This window comes from Myotis nattereri, assembly GCF_964212035.1.
Source record: "Myotis nattereri genome assembly, chromosome: 9".
Classification (NCBI taxonomy): domain Eukaryota; kingdom Metazoa; phylum Chordata; class Mammalia; order Chiroptera; family Vespertilionidae; genus Myotis; species Myotis nattereri.
In genome coordinates this window covers 6164763-6176757 of record NC_138084.1, presented here as the reverse complement: position 1 = coordinate 6176757, position 11995 = coordinate 6164763, and the positions used below count along the sequence as shown (strand labels likewise).

General features: G+C 55.5%; 3 protein-coding genes across 5 annotated transcripts in view; 1 reads left to right on the top strand and 2 right to left on the bottom strand.

The window, feature by feature from the left end:
- Positions 1 to 5101, top strand: part of PC (pyruvate carboxylase) — a 67490-nt gene extending 62389 nt beyond the window's left edge. For both annotated transcript variants that reach the window (XM_081098469.1, XM_081098470.1), the window contains 11 exons: positions 45 to 189; positions 550 to 639; positions 723 to 944; positions 1349 to 1505; positions 2071 to 2311; positions 2442 to 2691; positions 3150 to 3394; positions 3477 to 3656; positions 3732 to 3980; positions 4246 to 4386; positions 4464 to 5101. In XM_081098469.1, the coding sequence (XP_080954595.1) occupies positions 45 to 189; positions 550 to 639; positions 723 to 944; positions 1349 to 1505; positions 2071 to 2311; positions 2442 to 2691; positions 3150 to 3394; positions 3477 to 3656; positions 3732 to 3980; positions 4246 to 4386; positions 4464 to 4712 (2169 nt within the window). In that variant the 3' untranslated portion in view covers positions 4713 to 5101. The remainder of the gene's footprint in view (positions 1 to 44; positions 190 to 549; positions 640 to 722; positions 945 to 1348; positions 1506 to 2070; positions 2312 to 2441; positions 2692 to 3149; positions 3395 to 3476; positions 3657 to 3731; positions 3981 to 4245; positions 4387 to 4463) is intronic.
- A 1545-nt stretch (positions 5102 to 6646) lies between these two features.
- RCE1 (Ras converting CAAX endopeptidase 1) lies at positions 6647 to 10018 on the bottom strand. 2 transcript variants are annotated; one of them, XM_081098494.1, is made up of 8 exons: positions 9694 to 10018; positions 9448 to 9550; positions 9270 to 9349; positions 8930 to 9008; positions 8076 to 8243; positions 7879 to 7950; positions 7556 to 7618; positions 6647 to 7271 (listed from the first exon to the last, which is right to left on the bottom strand). In XM_081098494.1, exons 3-8 carry the CDS (start codon positions 9327 to 9329, stop codon positions 7036 to 7038), a joined length of 678 nt encoding a protein of 225 aa, XP_080954620.1. In that variant the 5' UTR covers positions 9330 to 9349; positions 9448 to 9550; positions 9694 to 10018; the 3' UTR covers positions 6647 to 7035. The 2 variants fall into 2 exon arrangements, with proteins under 2 accessions (XP_080954620.1, XP_080954619.1); XM_081098493.1 differs by having other exon boundaries at positions 9270 to 9353; positions 9694 to 10000.
- Positions 10009 to 11995, bottom strand: part of TOP6BL (TOP6B like initiator of meiotic double strand breaks) — a 50188-nt gene continuing 48201 nt past the window's right edge. The window contains exons 14-16 of the mRNA XM_081098495.1: positions 11549 to 11627; positions 10238 to 10425; positions 10009 to 10152 (exon numbers count right to left, since the gene is read on the bottom strand). Coding sequence (XP_080954621.1) covers positions 10093 to 10152; positions 10238 to 10425; positions 11549 to 11627 — 327 coding nt within the window. The 3' untranslated portion in view covers positions 10009 to 10092. The remainder of the gene's footprint in view (positions 10153 to 10237; positions 10426 to 11548; positions 11628 to 11995) is intronic.

Genomic DNA, 11995 nt, shown 5'->3' with positions numbered 1-11995 from the left:
CCATGACAAATGGTGACACCCTCCCACCCACCTCTGTTCTGCAGACCAACATCCCCTTCCTGCAGAACGTGCTCAACAACCAGCAGTTCCTGGGAGGCACCGTGGACACCCAGTTCATTGACGAGAACCCGGAACTATTCCAGCTGCGGCCCGCACAGAACCGGGCCCAGAAGCTGCTGTACTACCTCGGTCCGGCCCAAGACTGCCCTGCTCTCCTCTCCTCTCCGATGCCTTGCTCCTGGCCTCCTGCCCAGAGCTTCCTAGCACCCCTGCCCTCAGCCTGGTCCTTCTCCTTTCCTTTGCCTTCCTGCCCAACCTCCTTGCTCATGAACTTATAGACACCCCCCCCCCCTTTTCTATCTGCGTGGTCCTCAATTCGTCCTCACTGCCTGGACCCAGGAGGGCCTGGCTTTGGAGAGGACAAGGACCAGCTGGAGGACTGGGGATCCTGGAGAAATCCCTCCATCCCCAATCCCACCTACTCTCACTCCTACCCTCAACTCAGACTCTGCCCAACCTGCCCTGAACCACTGCCCACTCTCTCTACAGGACATGTCATGGTGAATGGCCCGACCACCCCAATCCCCGTTAAGGCCGACCCCAGCTCCACGGACCCCATTGTCCCTGTGGTGCCCATAGGTAAGTGAGATCAATTTTGCCAACTCATGGGGAGACAGAGGATGCCACCTGCAGGATGGGTACTAATGCCTGGTCTGCCCTAGGCCCGCCCCCGGCTGGTTTCAGAGATATCCTGCTGCGAGAGGGGCCTGAGGGCTTTGCTCGAGCTGTGCGGAGCCACCAGGGGTTGCTGCTGATGGACACAACCTTCAGGGATGCCCACCAGTCCCTGCTGGCCACTCGTGTGCGAACCCACGACCTCAAGAAGATTTCCCCCTATGTTGCCCACAACTTCAGCAAGCTCTTCAGCATAGAGAACTGGGGAGGTAGGCTGGCATATGGTACAGAACCTGACAGGAATTGGGCACCCACAGTGTAGCCAGGCCATTGGAGACTCTCAAGAGAAGCTGGAGACAGTAACATTGAGAGAACCAGTGAGAACTGAACAAGGCACAGCGTATGTTTGTTCAGCAGTGACTGGTGCCCAAGGCCTGAGGTCAGAGCTGTGGGGAAACACTGATTATAGCAGAGATTTGGGTAGGGACTGCCGAAGGAAGGACACAGCCCGAACTACTCTGAGATCACTGAAGGGAAAAGTCTGTGAGGGTCTTGGTGGGAGCAGGAGGGACTCTGAAGGAGGGGCCGGCATTGGGGCCAGAGCATCAGAGCTGCAGGGCGTGGTGGGGTCCCCAGGACATGGGCTGACCTGGGGCTCTCGGTCCCCGTGCAGGAGCCACGTTTGATGTTGCAATGCGCTTCCTGTACGAGTGCCCTTGGCGGCGTCTGCAGGAGCTCCGGGAGCTCATCCCCAACATCCCGTTCCAGATGCTGCTGCGGGGGGCCAATGCCGTGGGCTACACCAACTATCCTGACAACGTGGTCTTCAAGTGAGCCTGGGGTGGGTGGGTAGACACTGCATGACGTGGCCCAGCACGTGCCAGGCCACACTGCAACGGCCTGCACTGCCCACAGCAGACGCACAACCAGACTCCCAGTAGCTGCACCCAGTAAGGCCTGCTGTTTGGAAATGTTGTGAAATGTAGCATTATAGCTGGAGACCTGGACGGGCTTCTAGGTCACGGCACAGTGGAGATCCCACGCCGGCAGGGGACTTGTCCCAGGCTGTGTGGTGTAGAGCTGGGCTGTTCAGTGCTCTCCCTTAGCCTGCCACTCCTTTGCAGAGAATCCCCAGCTAATCCTTTGACCTGGGCACTAGTGTAGGGCACCTTTGCTTGGTGCCAGATGCCTCTGGGACAACCCTGCCCAGACCAGGCTTCCCTGGAGGCCTTATCCAGTGTGGTGCCCACTCCAGCTCTGTGGGGACCATGCCCTCTGCCAGGCCTGACTCTGACTCATTCCCAGGGCCCATACTGGGCCACGAACCAGAGAAAGAAGTGAGGGGTGAGGGAAAAGCAGGATGTGGCTAACCCCTGGACTCGTCTACGCACTCAGGTTCTGTGAGGTGGCCAAGGAGAATGGCATGGATGTCTTCCGGGTCTTTGACTCCCTCAACTACCTGCCCAATCTGCTGCTGGGCATGGAGGCAGTGGGCAGTGCCGGTGGTGTGGTAGAAGCCGCCATCTCTTACACTGGTGACGTGGCCGACCCCAGCCGCACCAAATACTCACTGCAGTACTACATGGATTTGGCTGAAGAGCTGGTGCGAGCTGGCACCCACATACTGTGCATTAAGGTGCCTGGGCCCAGCCCACCTACAGCAGTCTCCCCAATTTCCCATCTCCCCTGCCTCCTTACCACGTTTCCCAACTCCCCCATCATGCACACATCGTGCCCACTTACCATCATTTTCTCCTCTTCCCCAGGACATGGCAGGGCTGCTGAAGCCAGCGGCCTGCACCATGCTGGTCGGCTCTCTCCGGGACCGCTTCCCTGATCTCCCGCTGCATATCCATACCCACGACACGTCAGGGGCAGGTGTGGCAGCCATGCTGGCCTGTGCCCAGGCTGGGGCTGATGTGGTGGACGTGGCATCTGATTCCATGTCAGGGATGACTTCACAGCCCAGTATGGGGGCTCTGGTGGCCTGTACCCGAGGGACTCCCCTGGACACAGGTAGGAACAGCAGCAGCCCATGGCCATTCCCCTCTCGAAGCCATAGCCTACACCAGTCCCAGTAGCCTGACCTCTCCTAGACCAGTGATGGCGAACCTGTGACACGTGTGTCAGAGGTGACACGCGAACTCATTTTTTTGGTTGGTTTTTCTTTGTTAAATGGCATTTAAATATGTAAAATAAATATCAAAAATGTAAGTCTTTGTTTTACTGTGGTTGCAAATATCAAAAAATTTCTATATGTGACACAGCACCAGAGTTGTTAGGGTTTTTCAAAATGCTGACACGCCGAGCTCAAAAGGTTCGCCATCACTGTCCTAGACTCCAAATGTTCTTCCCTGGCCTTGCTGTCCGTCACTCCATTCTGAGTGGGACCTGAGCTGGTCCTGGGGTCCTGGGAGGAGCACCTGGGAGCTTAGCACATTTCCAACCCCTCCCCTGCCTCTGGCTCCCTGCAGGGGTACCCCTGGAGCGCGTGTTTGACTACAGTGAGTACTGGGAGGGGGCCCGGGGACTGTATGCGGCCTTTGACTGCACGGCTACCATGAAGTCTGGCAACTCGGATGTGTATGAGAATGAGATTCCAGGGGGTCAGTACACCAACCTGCACTTCCAGGCACACAGCATGGGGCTCGGCTCCAAGTTCAAGGAAGTCAAGAAGGCCTACGTGGAGGCCAACCAGATGCTAGGTGACCTCATCAAGGTAAGCCAGGCCGTGTCCTTACCTGTGCTTCTGGGCTTCCATAAGGTGCCTGGCACTCTGATCCAAGGGCCTTTCTCCTCAGGTGACACCCTCCTCCAAAATTGTGGGGGATCTGGCCCAGTTCATGGTGCAGAATGGGTTAAGCCGGGCAGAGGCCGAGGCCCAAGCAGAAGAGCTGTCCTTCCCCCGCTCTGTGGTGGAGTTCCTGCAGGGCTACATCGGCATCCCCCATGGGGGATTCCCTGAGCCCCTTCGTTCCAAGGTAGGGAAGACCCAGCACAATGGGAGGTGGGATTGGGTACGAGAATTAGGCCTGATCCTCTGCTGTGCTCCCCAGGTGTTAAAGGACCTGCCAAGGGTGGAGGGGCGGCCTGGAGCCTCTCTCCCTCCCCTGGATCTGCAGGCACTGGAGAAGGAACTGATAGAGCGGCATGGGGACGAGGTGACCCCAGAGGATGTGCTCTCAGCGGCCATGTACCCCGATGTCTTCACTCAGTTCAAGGACTTCACTTCCACCTTTGGGCCTGTGGATAGCCTTAACACCCGCCTCTTCTTGCAGGGTCCCAAAATTGCAGAGGAATTTGAGGTCTGTGGCTCTGGCATCTTTGTACACTCCAGCCCGGGAGCCCTGCCCCCCCCCCCCCCCCCAGCCCATCTAGAGTGCCAGACTGGCCTGGCTATCACTGGGCCTTGAGAGCTATAAGTACACAAAGTACCCTTAGGAGACCAGGGAGCTAGGCCTTTGTTTGTAAGGAGCTGAGACTCAAGGTGGGGACTTGCCTAGGGCTGTGTTAGGGGGCTGCTCTCCCCATACTTGCCCCTTCAGCTGAGCTTCCACATCCTCCCTGCAGGTGGAACTGGAGAGGGGCAAGACACTGCACATCAAAGCCCTGGCCGTAAGTGACCTGAACTGGGCTGGCCAGAGGCAGGTCTTCTTCGAGCTCAATGGGCAGCTGCGGTCCATTCTGGTCAAGGACACTCAGGCCATGAAGGTAAGGCTCCCCCTGTGCCAGCTAGGTGGTGGGGATGGGCAGGGCCTGGTGTTTCATGTCTCCTCTGCCACCTGCAGGAGATGCACTTCCACCCCAAGGCCCTGAAGGATGTGAAGGGCCAGATCGGGGCACCTATGCCTGGGAAGATGATAGACATCAAGGTGGCAGCAGGGGACAAGGTGGTCAAAGGCCAGCCCCTGTGTGTGCTCAGCGCCATGAAGATGGAGACTGTGGTGACCTCACCCATGGAAGGCACTGTCCGCAAGGTCCATGTAACCACAGACATGACACTGGAAGGTGATGACCTTATCCTGGAAATTGAGTGATCTTGCCTGACTTGCAACCTGGCCATCCCCAGCCCAAGCCTTCTATAGACGCTGTGCTGCCAGGGCAGGCCCAGGCCAGCCAGTGCTGAGTGCAAGAAGGCTTGGCCCTGGAGCTCCTGGCCTCAGCTGCTTATCGCAGGAGACAATGCCTGCAGTGGCCCATCCCCCTTCTCCAGCCATCTGTCCTTTCCCTGTTGGTGGACAGCAGCTCACATATTCACCTCTTGCCAAATGAGGGTCCTATCCTTGCTGGAGACTAGAGGTGGTGGCACAGGTGGGCCTAGGATCCAAGAGAGCAGATTTGGGGGGGTCCTACCTTGGAAAGGGGGTTAGGAACCTGGGCCCCAGGTCTTGAGAACTTTGCTCAATAAAACTGACTTTCACCTGCCCTCCATCGTGGGTCCTTTGCAGCCCACCCCACATGCCATTCACAGAGGGCAGAGCTGCCCCTTTGACTCCCCAGGCAAGCTGTATCTTCTTCCTTGGAGGGTAGCGAGGATAGCAGTAGTGGCCTTGATTTAAGCTACTACTGAGTACCTACTGTATACACACCCAAAAATTACTGAGAGCTTGGGGTGGGTGGAGGAAGTGGCTCAGGTAATCAACCTTTCCCTGTTTTATGGACACAGATGGAGTCATAGGAAGGACCCCACAGCTAATAAGAGGCAGAGGGTTCAAACCTAGGCTGCCAGTAAACTTGCTTCCCAACCAAACTGCTTTACATTCTAAACCCTGGGCCAGCCTCGCACCCCGTTGTTTTAGGACTGGATGCAAACAGGCACCAGTTCTGGGAAGCAGGCGAGACACTCAGTATAGGAACCTCCAGGTATGAGAATTTTGGTGGGAGGCTGGGAGCACTCGATGGAGATTCTTGGGATCTAATCCAGCCCACCCCCCATTATTAGCTCTCAGGAGAATCCTATCCGGAGCCCGTTCCCCACCAGCAGGGTGAAACAGTAACCCTGTCTGCACCACTGTACTGCTGCCACTGCATAGGGAGGTGAGGATGGTGGGGGTGGGGGGACAGTTCCTGAGAAGGAATGAGAGGAAGAGGAGGGGCAGAGCCTAGATACCCTGATTCCCAGGGATCCATCCTAGCACCCTGCCAGCTCAGTGCTCCCAGGGTATTATAACCTAATCTTTGGTGTGGGCCTGGGCTTCCTCCTCTTTGGTCTCCAAGATCCCAAAGGTACCCTCTGAACAGGTCTATGCTCACCCCTTCTGCCTCCAACAGCTGCTGCACAGAGCTCTCCACAAGGTAGGTGTGTGACAGCCACAGCCAGCCTGAGGGCGCCATGAGTAGTGACTGCACACCCGTTTCCTTTCCTTCACCACCAGCCTCAGAGAATGGGACTCAGAACACCCTCCTAGAGTCTGGAATGGGACCTGAAAACCATTCTGAAAATAAGAGGAAGAGCAGGTTCTAAGAACCTTGAGTTACAGCGCTCTCTTCAAGGCCTCTGTTCCGGGTTCCTCCAGGGACAGACAAGCAGCATGGTGGCAGAGATCCACGATGGAGACAACTAGAACAGCCTCTACTTCCATGTAACCTGAACTGGTTCTTCTAATGTTTTGGGTCTAGTTGCTCTTACATAATTCGAGGCTGGTAGACTTTGGGGAGATCCTGGTGGAGGCAACCCTGCCCCCACTCAGGAGACACAAGTTGGAGGCTCTATCACTGGGGTCAGGGTGCTGGGTTCCACTTCCTGGTGGCCAAGTCACAGGCCTTAAAATGAGTGGGCCCACACCTGGTACCTACAATCCCAGATCCACCTCTGCTAGGACTTGGAGCCTGGCTCAGTAAGAAGGAAGCTACGAGACCCAAGTCAGACAGAGGCCCCCATCCTGTCCCCCTACTGCGGGGAACTGTCCCTACCAGGCATACTCCCAAGACTCCAAACAGACTAATTCCCAAAGGTCCAAGGCCATGTTACCCAAGTTAAATCTCTTTAATATCCCAATACAAAGTCCTGATGCAAAAAGACAGTGAGAAAACCCTGGGAAGTTGGGGGGAGAGGGGTTTCTGTAAATTCTATCCCTCAGCAGCTTTTCAGGGACAGAGGAGCTGAGAAGCAGCAGTCCACAGTGAGGGAGGGAGTGCACAGCTCCTGGGGCCTGCTCCTCACTCCCCTTTCAAGAGGGGCTGCACCCTTTGGCTATCTGCTCCTTTCTCTTGGTCCCTGGGATTTAACTAGCTCTGGCTTCAATCCCCTACAAAAATTCCTGAGATCTCGGGACCCCAGCCAGCTCCTCCCCTGCAGTACCCCTTGATGGGGAGGGGCTGCGGAGCCCATGAGAGTTCATAAGTGTACAGGAGCATGGGTCAGGAGCACAGGGGAGCCTCTGAGTCCCCTGCTTGCTCCAAAAGCACACAAAGGGGAAGACTGCCGTAGAGCTTCGGGTCCGTAAGGGGCTGAAGTAGAAGCAGGAAGAGTCCTACACCCAGGGCATAGCCTGCCAGCAGGGGCCGCCTCTGTGGATGCTCCAGGGCTGCACATACAGCAGGGAAGCCCATGTAATTGCAGAAGGAGTGGCAGAGAACTGGCCCAATCAGGTGTCCTGGGAAAGGGAGACAGAACAGCTCTAGAGCAGACCCACCACCTCTTCGGGTAATTACCCTCATCCCCTGGAACAGGAGATCAGTGTCCCACCTGCCCACCCACACACCATGGCCTCTGCTTGCTTCCACCTCTCAAACCTCACCAGGCTGAGGGCCCTGCCTTAGCCTGTCTCAAGGACTGTGGTTAAAAAAAAAAAAAAAATTGCTCATAAACAGTTTTCCCATTCTCCCACCTACTCCTGTGGGCCCTTAAACCTGGGCATCGTGAGGGACTGGGACCAACCTGTACGGATGAAGAGGAAGGCAGTGTAGGCACCAAAGACAGCTGTGTAGGAGAACTGGAACGCTGGAAACGGAGGCTATGATGACCACACCTGCATGCCCGTCCTGTCCCGGTGCTGTACACCCACCAGCCAGAGCTCCCCTTCCCCCGGGGGTAGTGACTACCTGCCCAGCACCTGTAGCTGTCCTCTACACCCCAAATCCTGGCCCCTCCAATATTATAGCCCGCTGTTCCCAATTCTTTCATAGTGGCTACTTTAGGGACACCCTCACACCCCCGCCCCCCAATCCAGGATTACTCCACGCATGCTCTCTAGGACTCACCTGCAGACAAGAAGATGCTCCCCACACTGCTCTGACGGAATCGAAGCTGCTCAAAAATGTGGTGAAAATGGGCTAGGAAGAAGGCGAGAACCACATCACATTGCTCTCAGCCTGCCCTCTATGCCCTACCATTGCCCCAAGCCCCATTCTCAGCTCTCATGCTAGGAACATCTCAGAGGACCAGGTTGCACACTCACCAACTCCAAAGAACAGTGGGCAGGTGAACACGGCAGGGCCCAGGCCCGTACACGGTGCTAACATGGGCAGCATGCAGGCCCGAAACACTAGCTCCTCTGTAAGGGGCGCAATCACTTGGTTCCGAAGCCAACGCATATCCATGAGGCAGCGGGCCCAGGAGCGAGGGGCTAGGGAGGGGATTCAAGACAAGCAATGAGTGGCTAGCGATTGAAGAGAGAGACCCTAGAGCAGCGGTTCTCAACCTGTGGGTCGCGACCCCTTTGGCGGTCGAACAACCCTTTCACAGGGGTCGCCTAAGACCATCCTGCATATCAGATATTTACATTACGATTCATAACAGCAACATGACAGTTATGAAGTAGCAACGAAAATAATTTTATGGTTGGGTCACAACATGAGAAACTGTATTTAAAGGGCCAGAAGGTTGAGAACCACTGCCCTAGAGGCCTCCCACAATCTTTTCCTGGCCAAACTCAGGTTAGGCATGCACACTCAGAACATGTAGGGTCCAGCTTTGTTTATCAGCATTGTCTCAAGAAGACAATGGGAAGGCCATTAGTAGCTGAGGTAGGATATCTGGAAACATCAAAATCTGCCCAAGACTAACTCTGCTTAGAGAAGCCGAAGGTTAGGGGAAATAGAAATGCTCTCTAGTCGACACCAAATACACTTTTAGGGGTCCCTAGGAGGATCCCTAAACATCAGAAACCAACGCTTAGAGGACACCTGCTATATGTTCCCATCTTACTGATGAGGAAATATAAAACATCTCACATCTCATGTTCAGGTTCCATCATGACTCCCTCTGTCCTGGACTGCCTGCTTGCTTTTTCCCTCAGCCCTGAGGACTCACCTAAGACAACCTTTAACCCATCTGCCAGGTCACGGGGGCAATCCATTGAGAGCTGCATCAGTGGGCCCAGAAAAAGGATCTGGAGACACAAAAACAGGAGCAATCAAATGAAAGGCTTCAACTATAATCCACTGCTTTTGCCCAGAAAAGGCCTCAAGTTTCCTAGTCTCAGCCGGGATTTCCACCCCCCAGTGCATACCCGAGGGCCTCGAGCCATCTCACAATTCCTGTCTCCCATCAGGCACATTCTGGACACAAGCAGGGTAAGTAAAAAAAAGTCACAGAAAGGAGCGTCATGCTAATACAAAGAACAGAGGAGGAAAGGTAATGGAGGACTCACCATGGTCAGCAGCAGGGGCAGCAGTGCTGCTGGGAAAATGCCCTCCAGCCTGAAGCCCATCAGCGTGAGCAGGGGTGTGCCTGGCTGAGCCACAGGAAAGGAAGCATCAGTCTTGCTCCCTCCCCCAAAGACCCCTGCGATCTCTCCCCTGTTGCCCTCTGCCCCGCCTCCTTTGCACCTGGATGCCTGTGAGTTCCCTCCAGAGTAGCACGCAGAGGGGCGAGAGACTGGACACCACTAGGACACTGGTGAAGCGCCGCTTGATGACGGCAGGGTGGTCCCTACGGAGGGGGCATTAAGTTCAGGGGCCCAAAGTCGCCCTCCGACAGCGCAGCCCCGCCCTCAGTTCGCCCCAAACTCCGCCCGCAGCCCGCGGCCCCGCCTCGTGGAGGCGCGGGTTCCGCCGCGCGCGCAGCCCCCGCACCTGGGCAGCTCGCTCTTCCAGACATAGAGGCTGCCCACATAGGAGCAGGCGAGGCTGAGACAGGAGAACACAGACACCCAGCAGCACAACCCGGGGCCCGGACCTCCCAGAGCCGCCGACTCGGGCTGCCGCTCCGGTCGCGACACCGACAGCAGACGCAAGCCGTCCCCGCCCAGCGCCGCCATCGCGCCCGGACCGCGGCGCGCAACAGTGACGCCACCGGCTGTCTCGGCCCGCGCCTGCGGGAAGCTCTGGTTACGTCATCCGGCGGCGCGGGTCCTCGGCCCCGCCCTCGACACGGAAGCAAACCCAGAGCTCACGGAGCAGGTTTATTGAACAACAGACTACACGTGTCAACAGGTGCCAAGCCGACGCGGAGGCGCGGGGGAGAGGCCTGGCTCAGGGGCTGGGACTCAGCCACTCGGACAGGTTGGAGACTTCCTGCAGCCACAGTGCGTCCTGCGAGAGGAAGCGGGGCTCGGAGTGAGGACGCCTCGGTAGCGGCCGGGTCCCGCCCTCCCCTGCGCAGCCCTCGCCTCATTACCTCCGGGCCGTTCCCGGGGTCCGCCCTGCTTCCGCTGGGAGTCATGGAGGCCGCGGGGGGCACCCCACGCCGCAGAGGAGCCTCTGACGGACTCGGGGCCCTGGCAGAGGGGAAAGCCCATGTTCCCTCCAGGACCTGGTGGAGGCTGCCCTTCTTAAGCTTCTTGTTGGCTACTTGACCGCTGGTCCCTAGGAGAAAACACACACTCATCCCTTGGGGGAAACCCGGGGGGAAGGGAGGCGCTGGGGCCAGCTCTCAGCTCTCCCACCTCAGAGCTGTTCCTTCAGTTCCTGTCCTGATCAAAACCCAGCAGCCCCGGGCCTTCAGGTACAGGCTGAGGCTGCAGAATGGTCTCACGTCTCTATTCCGCCTCAGTTAAGCCTGAGAAGGGGCGTGTGGATTGTACCAAGCCCTCACTTGGGACTCGGACCCACTTGATCACTGCACAGAGTCTTCGTGGAGTTTGCACTTTCCAGCTCCTCCCTCGCTGCCAAGCTCTGATTCTCCTGCCCGAAATCTGACCTCACTTCTCTCAGTGTATTGGGCAGTGCCAATAGGCAGCCTTCCTATTAATTGATTCACTTGTGCAAATTTAAAGCACTGTTTTGTCCGACAATGCATCCTTGTTAGAGACAGATGAGCCAAGTTGCCTGGGTTTGATTTCTGGCTCTGCCATTTATCAGCTGTGTGACCTCGGGTAGGTTTATTAACACCTGGGCCTCAATTTCCTCATCTGTAAAATGAGAAAATAATAGTACCTATACCTAGGTATTGTTTTGAGAAGAGCATTTATACATTTTAAAAATTCAGAACAGTGCCTGGCACCTACATCATACAGGTTCAGGCACCAGTGTCTATGGTTATTTCCAGCCATTTACATGTATTCATCCCTGGCCCTGCAGTATGATCACCATCACATCACATACACTGACACCTCCCCATAACACATCAAAGTTAAGGTGGTGTCTGCACCCAGGAGCAGCCTCCAAGAGCCCCAAACAGATTGGTAACCAAAACTAAGGAGTTATAGTATCAATTCCTATAAACAAGAAAAGACAGGAACAAACTGGATTCAGGGCCCCACCCCATCATGCACATCTATAACTACACAGGCTATGAGAACTTGCTAGTCCTATCATATCAGCTTTTGAGATGGAATGCCTTCTACTGCCCCAGAACACCCATAGTAGTGGTGGGAGCTAACCAAATCCCAGATGGAAACTGCTATGGTGAAAGGTTTGAAGGCCTTGAAGTTATGCTTTTTTACTTCCCAGCTTTGATCCAGAGCTGACTGAAAAGCTACAACCTTACCTGCATGGAGCTCTGGGCTGCTGTTCTCATGTGCACCCTCTGTGCTCTTCTCTGTATCATTTTTCTCTGGGTGCAGTTGCTTAAAAAATTAGAAGTCCTAAGTTAGTTTTGCAGAAGGCTCATGTGAATCCTCTACCCACCTCCAACTTCCAAGGTTTCCTTTTGCTAGAGCCTTTGCAGCTTATGCCAGCATTTCCTTACTCCTCTGAACTCTGGTCACTCACCTACTGTCTGCCCCACTTCTCAGGCTCTGTAGTAGCTACTGCATGCCCCTGTTCATTATTTTTATATGTCGATGTCCATTTTTCTCTGTCATAAACTCCTTGAAAGGTAAGGTTCATCATGTTTACATTTCCTTATATCTAGCATAGTACCTTGCACAGGGTAAATGCTCAAAAAATATGACTGACCACAGGGCACGTTTTATAGTCCTCAGTAGCCTTTAAA